Genomic DNA, 22,881 nt, shown 5'->3' on the forward strand with positions numbered 1-22,881 from the left:
ATGACAGGCCATAACTTTGACACCAGGTGTCTGTCTCAGTAAGGCCTTTTTGAAGAATGTCCGTGTCAGCCGGATAGTTGATTATGGCTCCCAGTTTGCAGTCATCGGCGAACTTGGTTAGCCACAGTCCTCTTGTGTTTACCTGTACTTCTGAGAAATATATGCCAAACAGTAGGGGTCTCAGAACCGAGCCTTGGGGGACACCACTTGTGACTGCTTTGGAGTCAGACCTGTTGCCCGCAATTCTTACTGTGATAGTTTGTGTCTGTAAGCCAGTAGGTTCATAGGTTCATACTAGGCTATCTGCCCTAGGGCATTTATAAGCCTAGCCAGAGTGTGTTTGGCTTTCGCCACCCATTTTAAATTAAATTAAATTGGCTATGCCCTTTTTTGAGGTTAGTATACTGTGCCTCTGTCTAACAGTGACACAAGTGATACCCGGGGTAAACCTACAATCCCCCATCCACTCATCAAGATTCCTCTTGAAGTGAGTGAATCAGGGACTCTGCCTAACCTGGACTGGGATTTTATTCTAGTAAATGGAGCCTCTGGGTTATGAATCTGTCCCTCCAGCATGTCCTATTTTATTTCAGTTCTGAGGTTCAAGTCTCTCGAGCACGTAGCTTGATGGGATTTGGATTTTCTGAGGTGCAGCATGTCCATTAATTCTGGGTTGGACATGGCTTTATACGTCAGGCACAGATCGCCTCTGAGCAGGCGGTATGCCACTGAGTAGAGCTGGAGTTTCTTTAAACGGGCAGCATATGGCATCTGTTTGAGCCCTTTGATCCTCTTGGTGAGGTACTTTTGGGTTCTTTCCAGTTGCTGCAGGTGTCTGGCAAGGTACATCCCAAAAGGGGCATTGTACTCAATTATGGGCCTGATGAGGGATGAGTAAAGAGGCACGATGACCTCCCCTGATCTAGATGTGAATCCCTTCATGATTAGGTGGGCTATATAAAATGTTTTTCTAACCAGTTTGGCCACGTGGTTGTCAAATGAGAGATTGCTATCAACTTGGGTCCCCAGGTCCCTAATTACTTCTTCCGTACTTAATGGATTACCACCTATGTGGTAATTTGTGGGCACTTTGTTTTTGCCAAAGGGGGTGACTATACACTTTTTGGCGTTTAGCTTGAGGGCATGGCTCTGGCACCAGTTGTCTGTTTCTATGAGGCCCTTTTGGAGGATGCTTGTGTCGGCTGGAGAGTCGATTATGGCGCCCAGTTTGCAGTCATCTACAAACTTGGTCAGCCACAGTCCTTCCGTGTTGGCCTGTACCTCTGAGAAATATATACCGAACAAGAGCGGTCCCAGGACTGAGCCTTGTGGGACGCCACTTGTAACTGGTTTGGAGTCTGACATGGCTCCAGCAATTCTAACCATGTGTGTTCTGTCCTTGAGCCAGTTTGCAACGCATCTAGTGACATAGGGGTTTATATTTAAGCTGGTGAGCTTATCTATAATGCCCGAGTTGGGGTATTGTATCGAAGGCTTTTGCGAGGTCCAGGTAGGCTGTGTGGACCACCTTCCCCTCGTCAATGGCCTTGGTGACTGTTTCAAAGAAATCAACCAGGTTTAAGAGGCAGGGTCTGCCCTTAAAGCTGAACTGGGTAGGATCCAGTGTCTGTAGGCCCCCAATATCTTTATTTATGAGGTCCATGATGATCCTTTCCATAGCTTTCCCGACCAAGCTAGTCAGGCTTATGGGGCAATAGTTTCCAGGATGCATTGAGGCACCACCTTTGTGCAGAGGGACCAATGTTGCTGTACGCCACTCTTTGGGTAGATATCCTGTAGTAAGGCTGAGATTGAACAGTAGTTTTATATTTGGGTTTAGCTCTTCTTGGAGTTCATGTAGGACGCAGCCTAGGACACCATCTAGCCCCATTGATTCTGTGTTTTTGACTTTTGAAAGGACTGTTTTCACCTGTGCTTCTGTGATTTTCGAGACACTACACTTTTCCGGTATTGTTGTGGGACCTTTTGAAGGTGAGAGGGAGGTGAAGTTTGCACTGAATGTATCTGCCAGGATGTCGGCAATATTAGTAGGTTCAGTATATTTTGTGCTATTTTCCACTAGCTCAGAGCATATCTGCGAGTTGCCACTTAGCCTTCTTTAGCTATGTCAAGATTCTATGTGTTTATCTTTCAAATCCTTGGCTATTTTTCTTTCCAAGTTAGCCTTGGGTGATTTTGTGAGGGACTTTAGTTTCTGACTGATACTGATCAGGGATGTCTTCCCTTCTTGGAATTTGCTTTTTTTATGAACTAGTTTCCTGTTCCTGTTGTATAACCTGTTTATGGCAGGGGTCCACCACACTGGTTTCCTTCTCTTAGGAGAGTGAGTCTTGGTTTTGCTATGGCTGGCATGATCCATGCATCCTCCTACACAGAGTACATACATTCAATAATTCTCTTACTTCTCAGTGTTATACACTTTTTCATAACCAATTTACATGTTTACAAAGGCACATTCATACCCAATATACTAATAAAGAATATCTATATCTTTACCTTGGTAATAAAACTGTATTTTACCTTATTAAACTCAGTAGTCACAATCTGTATATTTTTTGTTCTATATAACTCAATTTGATTAAGTAATTCTTCAAGTTTATGTACTGTATATATTGCATGGACTTTTTGTTTGTCTTGATTTATTTAGTTTAAAGTGGAGCTTTTCTCCCCGGGCATCTACTGAAAATGGACATGTATCCAGTTAGACTAGCCCGGTCAACAAATGTAAAATAAAATAAATAAAAATAAGTTGTAAAGGATTCTGCATCTTGGGCGGTGTTATGCTTTAGCATGGGGGCTGTGAAACTTACCACCTCTGCCTTAAGTAAGGTGCTGTCTGATCTAACCAGTGACTGTTGAACTCTGGTACGGAACACCTGTCACCCATGTTGGTGATGACCAGGTGCAATATGTTCTGGCTTCTGGCAGGGGAGTTTACCAGATGATGCAGGGCATTTGAGTTGATAAATTCCAGGAAACGCTGAGCCTGGGAGTTTGTACTCAAGTAGTTTTTCCAGATAATGGTAGGGTAATTGAAATTGCCCAATATCAGGGTGTTCTGTAGGACCTTCATGTTTCCCAGTGTCTCCAGAAAAGGCGGAGTGTTGGTCATGGTTCATGGAGGGGGATCTGTAGCAGGCCACAATTTGCACTGCAGATTTGCCCAATGTTAGTTGCACATGAATGGTCTCAGAGGTATCATGCTGCGCCACTAACCAGGAGGTGTGGGTTTCCTTGATGAAGATGGATACAACCACTGCTTTTGTGTTTCGGTCCGTGTTCTGTGGCTGAAATGTGTAGTATGAGTTGTAGCCCAGTAGTGCTGGAGTGCTCTCTGGAGCCTTGAACCAGGTTACAGTTACTGCACAGATGGTGATGTTCTCCATACTTAGGAGTGCTTCGAGCGCATGCATTTTGAAATTTAAAATCCTGGCGTTGAGTCGCATAACCCTCATTTTTTTTTACTTGTGCTGTTTACAGTGGTGGGTTTGAATTTTGAGCCTTGCCTAAAAAAAGCCACTATGGGGGCACCAATAGCCTTGGGAAGGCCAAGAGGTGACAGGTGCAAGAAGTCTCTTGCGAAGCAACGCGTCTTGTCGAGCATGTCATCACAGGCTGACAGACACTGGAACCCCTTTGATTGAAACCATAAGCTTAGCCAGTTGTTGAAAGTGATCATTTTTTCTTTATACTGAGGTATCATTCTTGAGGGCAGGATGCTACTCAGGGTCATACCCACCTGGGCTACATGATCAGAGAACTCTTCCATGTCTCTTCATGTAGTCCAGGGAGGTGCGTCTCTGGTCATTCACACCAACATGAACAATGACAGAGTCATATTTGTACTGGTTCCGAAGTGACCAAGAGTGCTTGTGTTACCTGTTGGATTCTGGCTCCCGATAAGCAGCTAACAGTAACCATCTCCTTGTCCAGCCAAGTAAGTGTGGCGTCAGTGTTCCTGATTATTGAGTCACCTATTACTAGTGTATTAGGCATGTTATTTTGCCTTAAGGGCTGTGATTGTGCGGCACATTGATTTAGTGTTTTATGTGTTGTCTGGTTTGTGACGGAAAGTGCAGGTTTTGTGGGTGTCTGCTTTGGAGCTCTCTGATGCTTTTGCAGGTTTTTATTTACAGCCTCCGAGTATGATTTTGTGTATTTATGTGTGTTTTTTTCCAGTGCTGATTTAGTAGGTCTATGCGAGTCTGGTGGTGTGGTGCAAGTGTTAACCTTCTCCTTGTGACTGTCTGTTCGAGTCTTGGCTGGAGTGAACTTAGCCTCCTGGTTGGCTGTATAATTTCATCTCTCGCATATGTTGGTGTTTTGTGGTAGGAGAAGAAGGCTGTCTGTGTACATGAGGCAGTTGTAACATTGCCTCAGGATACCCAGATTCACCAGCTGGACTGGAGAGTACACCTTCATTTGTGTTTGGTCATGCCTGAATAGTAGGGTGAACTGCTTAGTCGCTTGGCTGGGGACGGGTGGATAAAGAGCCTTGCCCTGCTGTGCAGTCAAGTGTCAGGGTACATTACTGCTTGCTGTTTGGTCTGAGCAAGTGCTGGACTGTAGGATGCTGTTTGAGTGCATAGGTTGAGAGTTAGACTAGTTTCAAGTGTATAACTGAAGCGGAGACTTAGTGGAGCCGGGAATAATATAACCCTAGCTAAACGGTAGTGACCGGCGCACACAACCGTGCAAACACGTTTTTTTTTTAAATACTAACTTCTGGGCTGGAACCACTCCTCCATGGGCAGATGGCTGCTCAAAGTTCCCCTCTCTCACAGGTGAACAGAGAAACTTCCCTCTATCCAAGTAAGGTATGGGCAACTCAGAAACTTGTAACAGCCTGAATTCAACACTAGCCAGAAAACTGGACTATGCTAGCTTAGAAAGGAGGGAACCAATACTTTTTTTTGAAAAGATAAGGCAAAAACAGTAAAAAGTACATTTAAAACTGCTTTAAAGGAGTACAAGTGATCAGAAAAGGCTATTGCACTGTAGTGTGTAGCCTACAACAGTTTAAAAATTTTATATAAACAAAACCAACTTTTTAAAAGTGCAGGCAGTCAAACAAGTACAATATATGGAAAAAAAAGCTTTTAAATCACTAAAAGTGCTGGAAAAGTCAGCATTGAGGTGGAAAACAGTTAAGTACAGCAAGAAATTACAGAAAACTGATAGTCAATCACTCCAAAGTCTCTCTCTTAAGCTCAAAGGCTTGTATTAGTTTTAGGCTTTCGAGAGCTTTTCGGTTGGTTAGGTACAGGAAAGATGGGAAACGAGCGCAGATGTGGTCTTTTAAAACAGAAAGTTGAAATAGATGGGCAACTTCCCGCATGACCAATAAACTACAATTGCATTCAGTTTTGGCCCAAATCCTTCATGGGTATGATAAAAAACTGAAGATGAAGAGGAATTTCACCTTTCAGCACGACAATGACCCCAAGCTGACATCCAAATAAACCAAAGCATGGATGAAAGAGATGAAAATTATAGTTTTGCAATGGTCCAGCTAGAGCCCATACCCAAATCCTATTAAAAAATTTGGTGGACCTGAAGAAGATTGCGTACAAGAGATGGCCTTTTGCAGGGAAGAATGGGCGCATATTGCCAAGTCAAGATGTGCCATGCTGATTGACTCCGTCCCAATCAGACTGAGTGCTTCAACAAACACTTGTGCAACCAGCTTATTCTATGTTGCTTATTTTTCATGTTTTTAACCCTTAACAAATTGTTTCTATGTCAATTGAATTGTAGAGGTTATAGGTAAGAGAAAAGTTTTGAAATGAAGTTTTGTGTTCTCATTTGTTAAATCACAAACACCTGGCATTTTAACAGCGGTGTGTACACTATTTATATAGACTATACATAGATATGGAGTCATGAATACATAACAAGTTAAAAAATATGTGATAGAAAACTATTGATTGCACTGTGGCAACATGTGACTACATACAGCATGCTCTGCAGGACCCATTGATCCGAAATAAACCACAAATTAGTCTACTGTCAAAGATGAAGGGAGTGACCACATACATATGCAAAGGCAGTGGTGTAATACAATGGAAAACTTTCTGTGGAGCTAAAAGGATTACTTTTATCAGCTGAGCTCTATGACACTAGGAAAGGAGAGACAACCAAAGAAATTGTGAGTCATTCCTTATGAAAGACAAGTGCAGACATCAGGACTGCTATGTAAATAGATTTGTTTTTTGAAACAAAGGGAGTCATTCCTTATGAAAGGTAAGTGCAGACATCGGGACTGCTATGTAAATACAATTGATTTTTTTAGAGAAAGGAAGAACAAGTTTGTCAAAGACAAAAGTGTTGACAGTTCTGACACAGGTAGCCATGACCCCCCATGGTGTCCTAATAGTGCTCTGGATGTCTTATGCAAGTAACATCAAAGGAAAGAAATATCAAGTTGTGAATGGGTGATGTGGAAGTGGAGAAATATGCCACATTTTCATGAAAGATCCTTCTATAATATGTTGCAATTTGTACAAACATAACAATTAACCATGTTTCAAATATGTCCTGGTATGCACAAGCACTAAAATGCAACATTTCACCAAATGACTAGCAGCATTATAAACTGCTTTTACTTGCATCAGTATGTACAATGACATTTCAGAAATGTGATGGTAAGTAATCCGCATAATGCCAATTCAGGGGCAGCCCCCACTGCCAAGCAGTGCATCTTGACAGGGACACTTTATACAGAAATAAAGAAGCTAAATGTACATATTTACTGTTATAAATTACTCTAACCGCACACATTAACTGGATAGTCTTGTATACATGGTGCATATAGGCATTTTTCTTTATCCATATTCACAGCAACAGAGAAATTATTTGTGTGATTGTGGTAATTGTGTTGATTAAACATCTTTCCATGTGTATTTCTGTAACTTACTATGTAATATAGTTCACAAAACCCGAGTGCCACACAACAGACTAGTAATAGTTGACTGTATAGTCAGGCACACTGACGTCCCACTCACTAAGCTGAACAAGGAGAGGGTTACTGTTAGTTGCCTGGTGGGTGCCAGGATCCGCCACATAACACAAGCACTCAGGTCTCTCCAGAAAAAGTATAAATATGAGACTGTCATTGTTGGTGTGAATGACCTGAGCCGTACCTCCCTGGACTATATGAAAATAGACATTAAGAAGATCTCTGATGACGTATCCCAGTCCGGTATGTGCCTGACCCTGAGTAGCATCCTGCCCTCACCAAGAATGACACCACGGTATAGAGAAAAAATTATCAATTTCAACAATTGGCTAAGCTTCTGGTGTCATTCAAAGGGGATCCAGTGTCTGTCAGCCTGGGATGACATGCTCGACAAGCCACGTTGCTTTGCTATACATGGCTTGCACCTGTCACCTTTAGGCTTTCGAATACTGGCCAAGACGCTTGCCACCCCCATAGTGCCTTTTTTAGTCAAGGCTCAAAAGACAAACCCACCACCATAAATAGCACAAGTAACAAAACACTGACGGTAATGCTGCTCAATCCCACAAGTCTAAACCTCAGAATGCACGTACTCGAGGCACTCCTCAGTATGCAGAGAAATTGATATATGTGCAGTAACAGAATCCTGGTTTTAGGCTCCAGAGAGCACCCAAGCATTACCAGGCTACAACTCATGCCACACATTTTGGCCACAAAAATAGGACCGAAATACAAAAGCCTGGTGGGTATCCATATTCATCAAGGATAGCCACACCTCCAGGTTAGTGGCACAGCACGATGCTTCCGAGCTCATCCATGTGCAACTAACAACGGGCAAAACTGCTGTTCTAGTTATAGCTTGCTACAGATCACCCATCCATGTCCCAGGACCCACACTCCTCATTCCTGGAAATACTGGGAAACATAAAGGTTCTACCAAACACCCTGATATTGGATGATTTCAATTACCCAAACATTAACTGGGATAACTACTTAGGTACGAACTCCCTTGCCCAACATTTCCCAGAAGTTATAAACTGAAACGCTTTGGATCAACTGGTTAACACCCCCACCAGAGGTGACAACATATTGCACCTGGTGATCAGCAACATGGGTGACCGGTGCTCCAAACGGGAGTCAACCCCTCGCCGGTTAGATCTGTCTATAAACTAATCCTTCTGGATATCCACAGTCCACCACCTCTCGCAATCAAAGGAACCTCCGTGAAAAACTTTTGAAAAGAAAACTTCACGTTCCTTAAGACCCAGGTGTGAAGTTTCAAAGCCCCCATGCTAAAGGATAACACTGTCAGACAGATATTGCATCCCCTTTGAATGACACCAGAAGCTTAGACAATTGTTGAAGCCAATAATTTTGTCCTTGTACTATGGCATCATTCTGGGTGAAGGTAGGATGCTACTCGGAGCTAGGATCATACCTGCCTGGGCCACATAATTCGAGAGCTCTTCCATGTCTCTGTTCATGTAGTCCAGGGAGGTAAGTCTCAAGTCTTTGACTCCAACATGGAGAATGACAGAGTCATATTTGTACTTGTTGTGGAGTGACTTGAGTGCATGCGTTATGTGGTGGATCATGCCACCCGACAGCCAGCGTTTTGTAATTGTCTCCTTGTTCAGCCTGATGAGTGGGACATCAGTGTGCCTGACTATAGAGTCACCTATGACTAAAGTGTTGGGAACATTTTCTTGCCTTAGGGGGCTATTGTTGTGTGGCACACTGATGGTGTGAGCTATATGTTACTTTGGTTGTGACTGGTGACCATTATATATACAAGTATTCACAGGTACACAAATAAAACATTTATCAAAGTGACCCTGTCCTTAATATATATGCAAGGAAGCACAAACATAAAAGTGCAACATTTAATCACATGAACCCCTACCATTAATATGCCACAGTATGGAGAATAAAAAATAACAGTTTCCAAATCTAACACTTAGTTATTTACCTATGATGAGGCACGTGTGACTAGGCAATGCCTTCTGTACTATGTCAAAGTAAGCACGAAAGCTAACATGAAACATATTGACAATCATCCTTCACAGTTATGCCCAAGCACCTGTAAACACAGTAATGACACATTAACCAAGTGTCCCCTTCCTGAGTATGTTGAGCCTACACAAGCACAACTGTGAATGGTTTAGCACAAGGAGCTTTCCATTACTTGGGCATTTATGCTATAGCAGTGAATTGAATCATTATTCCAAATCACCCCATGGGTAATATGCCAATGTATGCAGAAGCACTAAAAAAGAAAACTATTACTCAAGCAATCAGTTCAGAAATATGTGTCACCATGTGCTACTATCTAAACAAATCTATTTCACAGGGGATACCTACAGTAACTGGCCAAGTATGCAGTGGCGCAAATCAAACATTTCATTATGCTGCCATATTCTTTAATATGCCTTAGTGTCCCAAAACACAAACATAAAGCATACTTCCCAGCAAGCTTTATATGCCAGAGTAGTGAAATTAAACAGTTCACAAAGTGAGCACAACAGTAATATGTCCAATACTTGCACAACTACTGAAAATGGAACCCTACATATGTACTAATATGGAAGTCTGAGCATATGTTAAACACACCAACAGCCACCTCACAGCAAGAGGTCCTCAGCTGGGGTGCCTTCAGTGCGCAGTAAGCATGTCCTCCCTGTGGGCGGTTGATTTTTCTCTGGGTGCTGCATTTTTCTCCAACACCCCAAAGACATGCTGTAGGTGTTTGGGTCACTCTAGATTGGCCCTAAGTGTGAGTGCGCGTGTGTGTGACTTCTGTGGAAGGTTGGGCACCAGGATGGCAACTCGGCACTGTTAAACTCTATTGCCAGTCATAAGCAGACAAGTGATTCGCTGTGGCAACACCTAACTGGCAAAAGATGAAAGAAGAATTCTTATACAACATTTTGTAAATTGTACACCATATCAGGAATGGCTATTAGGAGAGCAATATGCATGTAATATTTAGTGTGTTGCTAAAAGGTACTTAAAAGGTACTTATCTCTCACTTCATTTAGCATTTCTGCCCATGTTGTCTACAAATAATTACATTGTCTAATACCATGGCTGAGGTCGACACCATTCCTAAAACATTTGTTTGATTACAGTTATTTAAAATAATAAATGTTTCAGTCTTTGATCTCAGCCAGAAGTGCTCTTTGTTTGGCCACATTGTGCCCAGTGATGACTCCTTCTGCAATTTGTGCATATAGCACTGTGCGTATCCAGGAATGATGTAGAATTTAAATTTGACTTCAGGTATTTGGGAACTGGCCAAGAAAACAGATACGTTTTAAACTCCTTTCCGCTTTTATGTAGGAAATAGGAAAATGGGAATGCAAAGCATTTACCAATAAATAATAATGCAATCATCAGGTTTTCCAACATGGGAAAAAAACAGTGGACTGAGAAAAAAATGGTGACTCCAGTAGACCTGGCAAAGTTTACAGACTGGCAAAGAGCAAGTTTTAGAAAATTCCTAGAAATTAGGTTGTCCACTACAACACTTTTTAGGCCATTCTATATGTCCAGTATTACTTGATGCTTGTAAGTATGCCATCTCCTGGAAAAGATAAAAATTTGAAACGTTTTCATGTGTGCTGAGTTTCCATCTAATATGCATATGCAGGAAAGAGGTCAATAGTACAAGGAATATTGAATAAGTACAATTATATTTTACGTTAATGAAGGTTATTTATGTAATTATCCATCAATGCTGTCAGGCATGATAGTGTAAGCATAAGTTATAAGGAATGTAATTAGTGAGGCTACCTGTGTTGAAACATGAAAATAAACTCAGAGAAAATATAATCTGACAAGTTCAAACACCTGACACAACTTGAATGTCCACAGCTTTTTCCCCAACAAGAAAATTAAAGATCAAAATCACAAGCAGACTAACCGTCTCAGACTGGTCATGATTTTCGGTATTATTCTGGTTGCTGAGGGGGGACCACAGCTTTGGATACAGAGAATCAACACATCCTATCCTCTCAGACCTACTGTACATATGCAAGTCCACTGCTGGCATAAACACCTGCTCAAGAGATCTTAATGTCTTCTGCAGCACAAACAGAACACTTACGAGTGAGATAGTGATGTTTAACAGAGAATTCCACTTCTATGGAATCATCTTTCACCCCCCATAAAACAAAGTACTGCTCTTACTCTATTAAGCATAACCTGGACGAATGGATAAGAAACTGCAAATTCATTCCTGAAATAGTGCCCTTGTCCCCTATGAAAAGGATTAACACTTCATGTGAAAAAACTTGTTTAGGCTTCTAAAGATGCTTCAAGATCAATATCCTAGTAAGAAGTTAGGAAACTGTAAAAGTAGAGAGGGATACAGCCAAACTGCAGCACATACAACACACCACAAAAATGAAATGAAAATACACTAGCCCAATGCTTACTTGAATTCATCAACTCCAATGCCCTGGAGCAGCTCATTCTGACCCCCACTAAAGGAAGCAACATCCCTAGCCTGGATATTACTCTTGCTCTGCACCACTCATCAATCCATGCCTGGTCAGATCCGACCATAAACCAATCACCATGGAAATCCACATCTTACCCACACTCCCTGCAAAGGTAACCACCTTGAAAAACTTCTCCAAAGCTGACTTTGGGCTCAAAAACAGAGGTGGCAAACTTCAAGGCACCCATGCCCATGGGAAATAGCTGCATGACTGCCAAATCATACACCAATGCACTGTAAAAACATATACATAAATGCATGGTACCAGACATACCCAACAGAACCAAGACGATCTCCTTCAGAAAAAGGACGCCAATCTGGTGGTGTCCTGCCATTAATAAACCCTGCAACAGAAGGAAGAAACTGTTGCAGGAAAAGGTGAAGTCCCAAGACTGGAAAAACTCCCTTATTAGCCTCAACAAAACAGTGATATCCCTCATCAAATGCTCTACACCCAGCTATGAAGGCAGAATTGCATCAGACAATATTAACAATCACAAAGCTTTCTATAGTTATATCAAGAACCTCCATGGCAATAACCAGATTTGCTGTGAGCTACTGCACAATGGTACCTCCTATACTGAGCCAACAGATATTGCCAACATACTGGTGGACAAATTCAGTGAGAACTTTACACACCTCTCCCCCCCTAAAGGACATGTCACAGTACCAGAAGAATGCCAGGCACCCAGCATTACTGCAGCACAGGTTAAAGCTGCATTGTCCAAGGCCAGGAATACAGCTTCCATGGGATCTGATAATATCCCTGGCTGTCTTCTACATGAACTACACAGCGAACTGGCATCACATCTGTGTGCCCTATTCAGTCACAGCTTCACCTCAGGCTTTGTCCCTACCAAATGGTGGACTGCTACCGTCATCCCTCTCCATAAAGGGGAAGCAACTACAAACCCTGGGAATTATCTCCCCATTAACCGGAGGCATGTGATATGTAAAGCTGTGGAGCGCATCATCATGGACTTGATTAACAAAGATATAGGAACTATCCAAATTCTAGACCCCACACAATTTGGTTTGTGAAAGGGATGTCATGCCTACTCAACCTGGTTGACTTCTTTGAGTGAGTCACCAAGGCTGTGGATGAAGGTAAGGCTGTGCAAGCAGCGTATCTTGATCTGGCCAAGGACTTTTATACCATTCCTCACTCTGGAATAATTAATAAACTCATCAAACTAGGCAGCAACCCCTATATCACAAGGTAGGTTGCAAATTGGCTCACAGATGGTACACACAGTGTGAAAGTAGTAGACTCCAAGTCAGACTACCAACTAGTCATGAGTGGAGTCCCACAGGGATCAGTCCTGCGTCCCCTCTTGTTCGGCATCCAATTTTGAAGAAGTCCAGGCCAACACCAAGGTACTCTGTCTGACCAACTTCGCAGATGACTGCCAGCTGGGAGCCATTATTAACTCAAGTAATGCTGACATCCTACAGAAAGGTCTCACTGAGACCAATGACTGGTGTCAAAACCATAGCCTTAAGCTTAATGGCAAAAAAAGTGTCATCTCCTTTGCTAAAATCTCAGTTCTCACTAATTACAACATCGATGGGAACCCATTGAACACTGAAGGTGTTATAATAGATCCGGGGATGCAGGTTGACAGCAACCTCTCCTTGGACCACCACAATGCCAGTGTGGTCAGAAAGTCCTTCTATGTCGCACATCTCATTACCAAGGTTTTTTATCCAAGAAGAAAGAAGTCATCATCTCTCTCTACTCTTCACTCATTAGACCAATCATTGAGTATAATGGCTCACTAGACACCTGCAAGAGCCGGAGAGGTCACAAAAGAACCTCACGAAGAGGATCCTAGGCAATAAGCACATCCTTTACAGACAGACTCAAAAGACTGCAGCTGTTCTGTGTCTCACATCGCCTAATTAGAGGCGATCTTGGCCAGACTTACAAAGCCATGTCTGACCCAGCTCTGTTAGAAATGCTACATGTAAAATTATAAACCCTACACACCACACGCTCCAGAGACGTCAACCTATTTATCACAATCAACCGAACATGCTGGAGGGTCAGGTTCATCACTCAGAGACCGGCTATGCTCTGGAATAGACTTCCCATTCATGTCAAGCAGAGTACCACGCTGTGCCTCTTCAAGAGAAACCTTGATGAGTGGAAGGGTAATCGAAAGTTCACCCCAGGTATCACCCCAGTGGCTGTACTCGATAGCGGTACTAGGAACTAACGTCAGGCGGCACAATGCCAGGGCACTAGTACGAGCTAGGCTTGTAAAGGTTCCAGGGCCATTAGCCTAGTACATACCTATGAACCTGCTAAAAAAATCAAAAGTATTAGTTGCATAACTCTCAACCTTCCACCTCAAATACTTTGAACACTTTTGATTGTGTCGAAAAATGGGCCAAATGGTGACCACTTGACTTCAACTATAAAGCTTTTAGCATGATAAAAACGTGTCAGCTGATGCTTATAAAAGTTGTTTGGTTGAATTAGTATGATTCAGTATTGTTTGCCATGGATATTATTTAAAGAAATGAACCACAGTGAATGCATGACAGGCATATCCTTGGGCTTAATTAACATGATCAATATTTACCATGTATTTTATTAAACGTTCATTGGCAAATTTCACATCAACATTGAATTTTCCAAAAATAAGTATGAAAGTGTAGCATCACTGACTATAACTCTCAGTGATATACAGAAAAATAAAACAGCAAAGCAAAATATGATGCAAAGTAAGACGGTTTAATGGAATTAACACACTGTAAGAGGTTCTCTTGCTTAACCTTTTCTTCTGTCCTAAAGCTAAGCCCTTATACTTGTATCCAGTGTGATAACACAATATAAAGAATACATTTTCTATAAATAAAGCCACTTGACTGTGCTTGGCCCTCATCAGAAATCAAAGAATCACATTTATTGGAGCTCTATGCACGCATACAAGGAATTTGACTCCAGTTTCAGTGATTCTTAAAGTATGAATTACATAAATGATATACATGCAACTATTAAGAACAAGACCAAAAAGTAAGTATGCATAAACATGCAAGGTCCCACAGAATGAAAACAGTCAATGAATGATTACTTCATAACTACGTAATTCAGGTAGCATCAAAGTAAGGTAGATAAAATCAAATAAAAATGCAAGCCTTCAGTACTTTCAAATATACCCTCCTAAAAACCAAAGGCGTGCCCAGCTAGTACCAGACATTTCAAGCAATAAATGTGTTCTACTAAGGCCTAAGCTAAAATAAGTCACTAGTTGCCTGGACATTAAACATCAATATTTTTTCACAAAAATAAACAACCACATTCTTATAGTACATGAAATCTAATTACAAATCACTTCTATGAACATTGTCACCTCTACATTCTGTGCAAACGAAACGTATATGTTACAGACAAATAACAATTTGTATATTGTGCCTCCTTAACACACTCTCTACTGCTGTAGTCCACACATCACATGCCTTGAGTTAACTTCATACATTCCTTGGTTTCTCTAACCTAAATTCACCTAACAATTGATGGAGCAACTTGGCAGAACAATTGCACAGGGTTGCAGCAGCACAATTTACAAGATATGGAGATGGAAATGACTGCTGTATACTACTGTTCCGAGATCAGGCAACATTTTACATACTACTTCACTCAAAGTGTTGATAAAACAGCAAATTTTGTCTCAACATGCTTTTCAAAATTCTGGACAAATGAAAAAGTTTATCAGCAGCAAAAGAGCACATGGATGTAGCACAAACAAATCTGTTTGCTTATACTAAGTGAACTGTCTGCACAAAAACAGGCAGAATTGTGAAATGCAAATTTTAACCAAAACTTTATAGAACAGGGTTTGCTTGAATGTGCATTTTCTGAAATTCATAATGAACATAATCTACAGTGATTTAACACTCTTCCACTTTAAGAAACAGAAAATGAAAGCTGCCCTTTAAATAACTGTTGGTAATGGCAAAACGGAAATTACAACTGCAAAAAGCAAGCACCAGATAACCAGTATTCCAAAAGTAAAAAAAAAACAGAAAACAGCAGTTTTTCTTTAAATGAATCTAATTTTACCTATCATTAAAGACTAAAATTAAGTCCTCTATCTGACTATCTAGAATGTCATGATCTAATTAATCGAACTAGTCATAATATTTGGCCTTTAGATGTGTTATTAAATGCAAATTACAGGTACATCCTCTATCTATGTAAACCGAAAGGACAGAAAAAAACTTGGTAATGCAGAGAGTCCTATGTGCACGTACTACCCCATACAAAAACTACAACCTTCTCTTGTAAATACTATTTATAAAACCTCAATTATGTTGTAATTCTGTAGGATCGTTAAGCATACTATGACTAAAATAAACCAGGAATGAGCTTTTAAGCAAAACAGTCTGCACTTACAAGAATGCACAAAATAACTGATCCAGTTGCAATATCCATGTAGCGCTGCTTAAAAAATGTATCCTCCTTCGAAAAAATAACGCCGTCTCCAAACTTAACAATTAAAAAGAAGTTCCTTCGCTGTGCGAGTGAATATTTATGAGAGGGCAGGCTGAAGAGGCGGGAATACATGAAGGAAAGCTTGCATAATTTAATTATAGGCGTTTCTAGGGCGACAGTAGCCAAGGAGGGCGGGTTTCACTATGTACTGCATTCAAAAGTGATGGGCGACTTGTTGGTAGGCTTTATGATTACTGAAAGAGCACGAGAATAATTTTGTATACAGATAACTAACTCTACCGCTAGAAGAAATACGGCAAACGATCGAAACATAAAAATAAATGCTACCCCATGCCTGAATGATTATTTTTAGAGCCAGCACTGACAGATAGAGGAGAAAAAAGCATCAGGAAGTAGAAAACTAGTTACACTTCCCGTAGTTGTCCTTTAAATGAAAAGCTGCTTCAGCAAAGTATTAGTTTAAGGGTGTGCACACACAAAGTATTAGTTTAAGGCTGTGCACACTTACGCAACCAGCATATTGTGCAATTTTTTATTTTTCATATTTTTTTCCCCTAACAGATTTGTTTTTCAATTGAATTGTACAGGTTATAGGTCACATTAAAGGTTGGAAAAGTTTTGAAATGATTTATTGTGGTCTCATTTTTTTATATCACAAAAACCTGGCATTTTAACAGGGATGTGTACACTTTTATATCCACTGTATCTGTGTGTGTGTGTATGTGTATATATATATATATATATATATATATATATATATATATATATATATATATATATTTGTGTGTGTGTGTGGAAGAAGGGTCCATGAACCCCTGGAGAAATAGTTATAGCAAAGCATGATCTAGACCTAGAGAGGGAAACCAGCTAGCTTATAGTGCTTTGCAAAAAAATATCTACTGAGGACCAAGTTGCAGCTTCTAGAATATTTCTAGAATCCAACCCTTTCCAAAAAGCCATAGAAAAACTCAGAGGGCCTTGATCCTGCCTGGAGTAGATTTGTCATGGTGGGTATAACACAAGGTAATAGCCTTAGAGCGCCATTTGGAAATAGTCCTTTTTGACGCTGGTTGTCCCTTGCCTTCACAAGAAATGAAAAATTGATCCAATGAACTGAATGATTTAGTTCTGTCAAGATAATAGCTGAGTTGTCTGTGGGCATCCAATGTATGGAGTATCCTTTCTCCCTCATCTATAGGCTCAGGAAAGAAAAGGAGGAGATGGATAATTTGACTTGTAAACTCTGATACCCCTTAAGGTATAAAAGAAGGATTAGTTCTCAAGGTCTGTCCTTGAGGAAAATGAGATAGGGTTGACTCATCATAAGAGCTTGCAACTCTGATGCCCTTCTTGCAAAGGTTAGAGCAATCAGTAAAACTGTTATTCATGTTAAGAACCTCAAGTCAGCCAGACTAGCTGGTTCAAATGGAGCAAGTGTTAGTATCTCTAACACAAAATTAAGATCCCAAGGAGGGACCACTGGTTCACTTAGTGGCCTCTTATGCAAAAACCCCTTTCCAGAACATTTTGACATGTGACATCCTTGAAAGTGGAGGATCAATGGGCAGACATGCTGAAATGGCCGATAAATGAACCTTGATAGAAGAGTAATATAGGCCATAGAATAGTAAGTTACCCAAATATTGTAAAACCAGGGAACAGCCAGCCCTAAATGGCTGCTGTTTATATTGGCACCAACTAGATGATTTTCTAGTAGCCGGCTTTCTTACCTCCATTAGTATCTGTTGCATGTCCTTAGAAAACAGGTGCCTAAAAGGGATTAAGACCCTGTCATTCAGGCAGTAAGTTGAAGATGATTGATTTTGGGGTGTATCATACGCCCCTGTTCTTGTGAGTAGATCCAGTCTGTGAGGAAGCTAGTAGTAATTGCATCTGGCCATTTCCAAAAGAAGGGACAACCACGGTTGCTTGGGCCAGAAGAGTCACTGGCAGTAATCATGGGGGATTCCTCCTCAATCTTCAGATATACCCTAGATATTGGTGGAAAGGCATACAGGAACAGTCCTGTCCAAAAAAAAAATAAAAAAGTAAAGGGCATCTGACTTGCAGGCCTTCTTGCATGGAGTCCTGGAGCAGAATTTTGCCAGTTGATTGATTCAAAGAGGTCTGCTTGAGGAACTCCTGACAGATGGATCAGATCTTGGAAGATCCCTGAATCTAGTTTCCATTCGTGACGTTCTGTCCTAGTCCTGCTCAGTTTGTCTGCCACAAAATTTTGCTCTTACTTGAATGTAGGATGTCTGTAGAGTGAGATTGTGCTGTAAAGCTACATCTCAAGCTAGCTTGGCTAGTCTGCAAACAGGGTACGATCTGGTTCCTCCTTGCTTGCTCATGTACCACACCACTGTGGTATTGTCTGTAACCACTTAGAGGTCCCGGGGACCAAAGATGGTTCCGAAAATTGAGTGCCTTGATTAGCACAAGCAGTTTCTTGCTGTTTGTGTGCTTACATCTGTCCTTTGTGTCCCACATCCCCTGTAATTTTCTCTTTCCTGAAATTTCTCCCAAAGCAAAGTCTGAACCATCTGTAGAGACTGTTTCAGAGCAGGGAGGGAGAAGGGTAGACCTTGATTTAAGGATATCTGTTGTCTCCACTAAGTGATTTCTCTTACGGCAACCCCCAATACTGGAATCTGAAAAGAATAAAGGGTGTTGATAGTGGGACCAAAGAAATGTCCAATACCACTGTATCTCATGTGGAGTATTGCCAGGGGCATCATGAGTATTATAGGTGACGGACCAAAATCCTTAGGTATTCCCTTGCAGTGACTGAAGTTGAAGTGGGAAAACTTAGAAATAGATCTAAATAAAGATCTATTTTTTTTCCTGTGGAAGAAAAGCTCTTTGAACTGAGGTGTGTAGTTGATATCCCAGGAACACAATCCTTTGTGAGGGAGTCAACAAAAACTTTTGAATATTCTCTTGGAATCTCACCATGTACAAGAGATCTCCTACCCCAAGAGAGAGATTCCTGACATTTTGAAAAAGATTCTGCAAAGATAAGCAAGTCTAAATATGGAAAAATGTGGATACCCTGTAGCTTGCAATGAACTGTAATGGGATCTAGACACTTGGTGAACACTGGTGCAGTGGGATAATCTAAAGGGTAAGGCAGAGAACTGACAATGTACTCCAGACACACAAACCCTTAAATTCCTGAAGTCTGGTTGACTAGGAGTGTGGTAAGCATCTTTTAGTTGTACTGTTACCAAGAAACTTGAAAGAGGAAGAGGCAACCGGTTGTGAAATGGCATCATTTTGAATTTGCATTATCACAAACTGGTTTTGGAAAGAAAGATTCCGAATTGGTCTCCCAAGTGTTTTTTTTTTTTTCTCCTCCTCCTCTGGACTAGGAATATCCTTGAATAAAACCCCTTCTTCACCTGGGAAGAAGGACCGGGCTCTATCACTCCTGGGATAGCATGTGATGAAGAATAGGTGGAAACACATTTCTGATCTAGAGGGTAAGGAATGACCCCCTGAAAAGGAGGAATTTTTTCCCACTCCCAGCTGTAACCCTGATGAATGATTTTCAGAACCCATTTGTCTGAAACAGTCTATTGCCAAAGTGAAAAGTGGAAATTCTGACTTTCTGGAAGAGAAAGAAGGCCAAGCTGGGAGTGTGTCACAAGGTCTCTTGAATAGTCAATTTGCACTTGTTGAGTTATCCTTTGTTTTAGGAGGTTTGAGACTTATTTTTGGAGCATTTTTGCCACTTCTTAACAACTCGTTTACCTGACTTCTTTTGAGAATGTGTTTTTTTTTTTTTTTTTTTTTTTGTTAATGAAATTGGATGAGGAGAAAGAAAATTCCTCAGGCAATTTGGCAAAGGAGGGCTAAAAACATCTTAGAGATTCCCTGGATCTGCTTGTCCCTTTCATCACACTTTTTGATCACCTCTGCATCAGAGGGGCCAAACACGAGGTTTCTATCTAGGGAAGAGTTTAAACTCTCATTTTTATCATCTGAAAGGTCTTGAGAATGCAGCCAAACCTGCCTAAAACCTTACCAGTGGCCATAGTCTTGGAAGAAGTATCAAAGTCATACACACACTGCAAACAATGAGTAGTGACCTGTGCAGTAGAAGAACCTAAGTTATTTAAAGTAGACTTTCTTCACATGCTTACACAATATGTCATATGAGCCTGACATTTTAAAATTCTGAAATTCAAAGTTGCAGAAGTATACACTTCCCACCCCATAACTATCGATTTTCCCATCCTTAGAGTAGGATTGGAATTAACTAAGTGCTTAGTATCAGAAGACTCAACTAAGGCTATAGCTAATGGGCCAGGTTTGGGAATAGTGTATACATTTTTAAAAGACTGATGAGTGTTATACATCCTATCTGCCTTTGTTAGGGACAACCAGCTTGACTATCAGGAAAACTGCAGGCAGTAAGACACATTCTCTAAAGCAGCAGGGCATGAGGAATGGGTGTAGGCTCTGGAAAATCCTTACATAACTCTGTATTTTTTGAGGTACTAAGAAACCTCCGTGTTCTCCCACTGAAAACGCTGGGACATTCTAGCAATAGTCTCAAATCTGAGGACAGAACCTTGAGTCTCTCTGTGTCTTCCTGTTCAGATCCAGAATCTTGAGCCTCTTCAGGAAAGGAGGTGTCCCTCTTTCTTTTACCAGAAACTGATCTACAAGAAGGGTTAATAGCATGAATCAAACCCTGAGCCCAGTCCCAGTAAACTACTCCTATCCAAAGAAATTTGATGATGAGTAGATGCTTGCGTGGTATTCTGTTTCATTTGACAGGAAAAATGTGGCCGGCCATGTTACTAATGGAAGCTGCAGCTTTCCCACGGATGGGCACATTCTAACACAACAGGGAAACCTTTCCTGATGTTCTTCATGTTTCACTGTTGCAGTCATCACCTGTGGGTTATTCCTGCTATGATAGCCCTCGGCTGGCCCGAATAGTAGAGGCACTGTATTTCTGCATCGGCTGCTGTCGCCTGTAGTCTGACTTCAGGTCACCAGTGCTATAAAGCAAGGCAGCCGACGCCATTACATCAGTCTTTCTTGCCATGGAGCCCATAGCAGAAGCAGTTCACAAGTGTGCCAGTTGGTCGCTGCCAGTGTTTGAATTTCAGTTAAAAACGTCTAAAGCTAAGTACCCTGTTGGGGATCCTTTTTTCTTGCACTAACAGATGTCCGAAAAAGTCAGCAATTGTCTCACCTGGGGAAAGCCGATCCCACACCAAGACTTTCATTCATTCTGCGTCACTTGTATAGGCCCAGACCATGATCTCCCCTGTTGCTGGTTCTGTGCCCTCTTTAACGCGAGAACCATTCGCCGTAGAGCTCTAATTCTAGACAGGTATTTTTGTCTTCCGTCTTCACATTCCGAAATGGCGTCCGTCAACCAACAATCCGTGAACATTCTGAAAAAACGCAGAGATAAAGATAGAGACAGACCACACAAGGCTAAGCCTTCCGATGACAATAACACTAAGCAGGTTGTCAGTTCTCCAGAATTCAGTGGGGCACTTTCTCAGCTCCTGATGCCCGATTCGATATCTACTCAGGTCTCTACTGAGACCCTTTTGGAGTCCGGTATGGAGCAGAAATCTTCTTTGTCTTCCGAGCCTTTGGCTGTCTCTGCCTTGGTTGGGTCTGGAGTTGCGACGCAGGCACTGACTTCTGAGGAGGCCTCTCGCACTACCGAATCTAGACAAAAAACGACGTCTTCTCATCCGACTACTGTTTCTCTCAGACCGACGGATACTCTTAGGCCTAGAAGCCAGGTCACTCCTTGAAAATCTGCCTCTAGCCACCATCTTGCTCCTGCTCCACCACTCCAAGCATAAATGCTTAAAATGGCGGAGGACCTCATCTCCCTTATTCGGGGTGGTCAAGCCACAACTTCTAAAAGGAAAAGACACCCTTCAGAAATTGACAGAAAAGGATTCTGAGGAATCTGACTTTTCAGATTTTGAAGAGGAACAACCACCTCTGACTGCTTATGAGGATTCAGATGCAGAGAAATCCATTCCTTCTGCCTCCCCACCAGAAGATCTTTCTTTTGGGGAAATCCTTCACACCCTTGGGGAACATTTCCAATGGGAATCTCAGGATTTCCCGCAGTCTAAGAAAAGAATAAGTTTCTGAGCCTGCCCCAGCACAGACCCCTGCCCTCCCCCCTATTTTAGAAGTGGTGAATGATGTTTTCCATGAGTCCAGCTTAGCCCCTAACACCCTCCCTCCTGCTCCCAGTAAACCTGACCGGTATTGCAAGAGTACCGGATTCTCACAAATACCTGTACAGAAATCCTGCTGCAGACCCAGAGGTCATTACACATGGACCTTAAAGGAGCTAAGACTAGTTCTGCCAAGAATCATATTCCTTCTGACAAAGATTCCAGAGCTCTGGACAGATTGGGTACAGAAGTATACACCTCTGCAACCTTAGCTATCAGAGCACTCAACTGTCAGTTCTGTATGTTAAAATATCGACAACGCACTTTGAAACTTTTAAAACAAAAGATTTAAACCTTTTCTGATTGTGCCAATTTGAAACGGTTAGCAGATTTATTATACTTGTCAAGTGGCCAAACACTCATTAGACTGTGGATATGATGCCCTAGAAGCCTCAAGTAGGGCAGCAGTGTCAGGATCTGTCATTAGGAGACATGTATGGTTGAAGGAACAAACTCTCCCTGATCATGTCAAGTCTAAACTAATTGATGCACTCCTGGATAAAGACCGCTTATTTATAGTAAAAGCAGAAGAGGTGCTTAAAAAGATGGAAGACGAAGCAAAATCTATGCCAACAGTAAAAGATTTCTTTCAGGTTCAACCTCCCAGGTTCAGCAGGGACTTTCCCTCTAAGCACTGGTCCTTCCCTGCACCTAGCAGACAGGGCCAAGGTAAGCCGCGCAGGGACAGACCACCCAGGCCCCTATC

At 41.6% G+C, this 22,881-nt stretch overlaps 1 protein-coding gene across 1 annotated transcript in view; it reads left to right on the forward strand.

The window, feature by feature from the left end:
* Positions 1-22,881, forward strand: part of LOC122789761 (AMME syndrome candidate gene 1 protein-like) — a 1,107,107-nt gene that overhangs the window by 274,777 nt on the left and 809,449 nt on the right. Inside the window, exon 11 of the mRNA XM_044057198.1 lies at positions 4,420-4,431. Within this exon, the coding sequence (XP_043913133.1) occupies positions 4,420-4,431 (12 nt within the window). The remainder of the gene's footprint in view (positions 1-4,419; positions 4,432-22,881) is intronic.

Source organism: Protopterus annectens, chromosome 15.part0, assembly GCF_019279795.1.
Source record: "Protopterus annectens isolate FY-2018-M chromosome 15.part0, PAN1.0, whole genome shotgun sequence".
In the NCBI taxonomy this organism is placed as follows: domain Eukaryota; kingdom Metazoa; phylum Chordata; order Ceratodontiformes; family Protopteridae; genus Protopterus; species Protopterus annectens.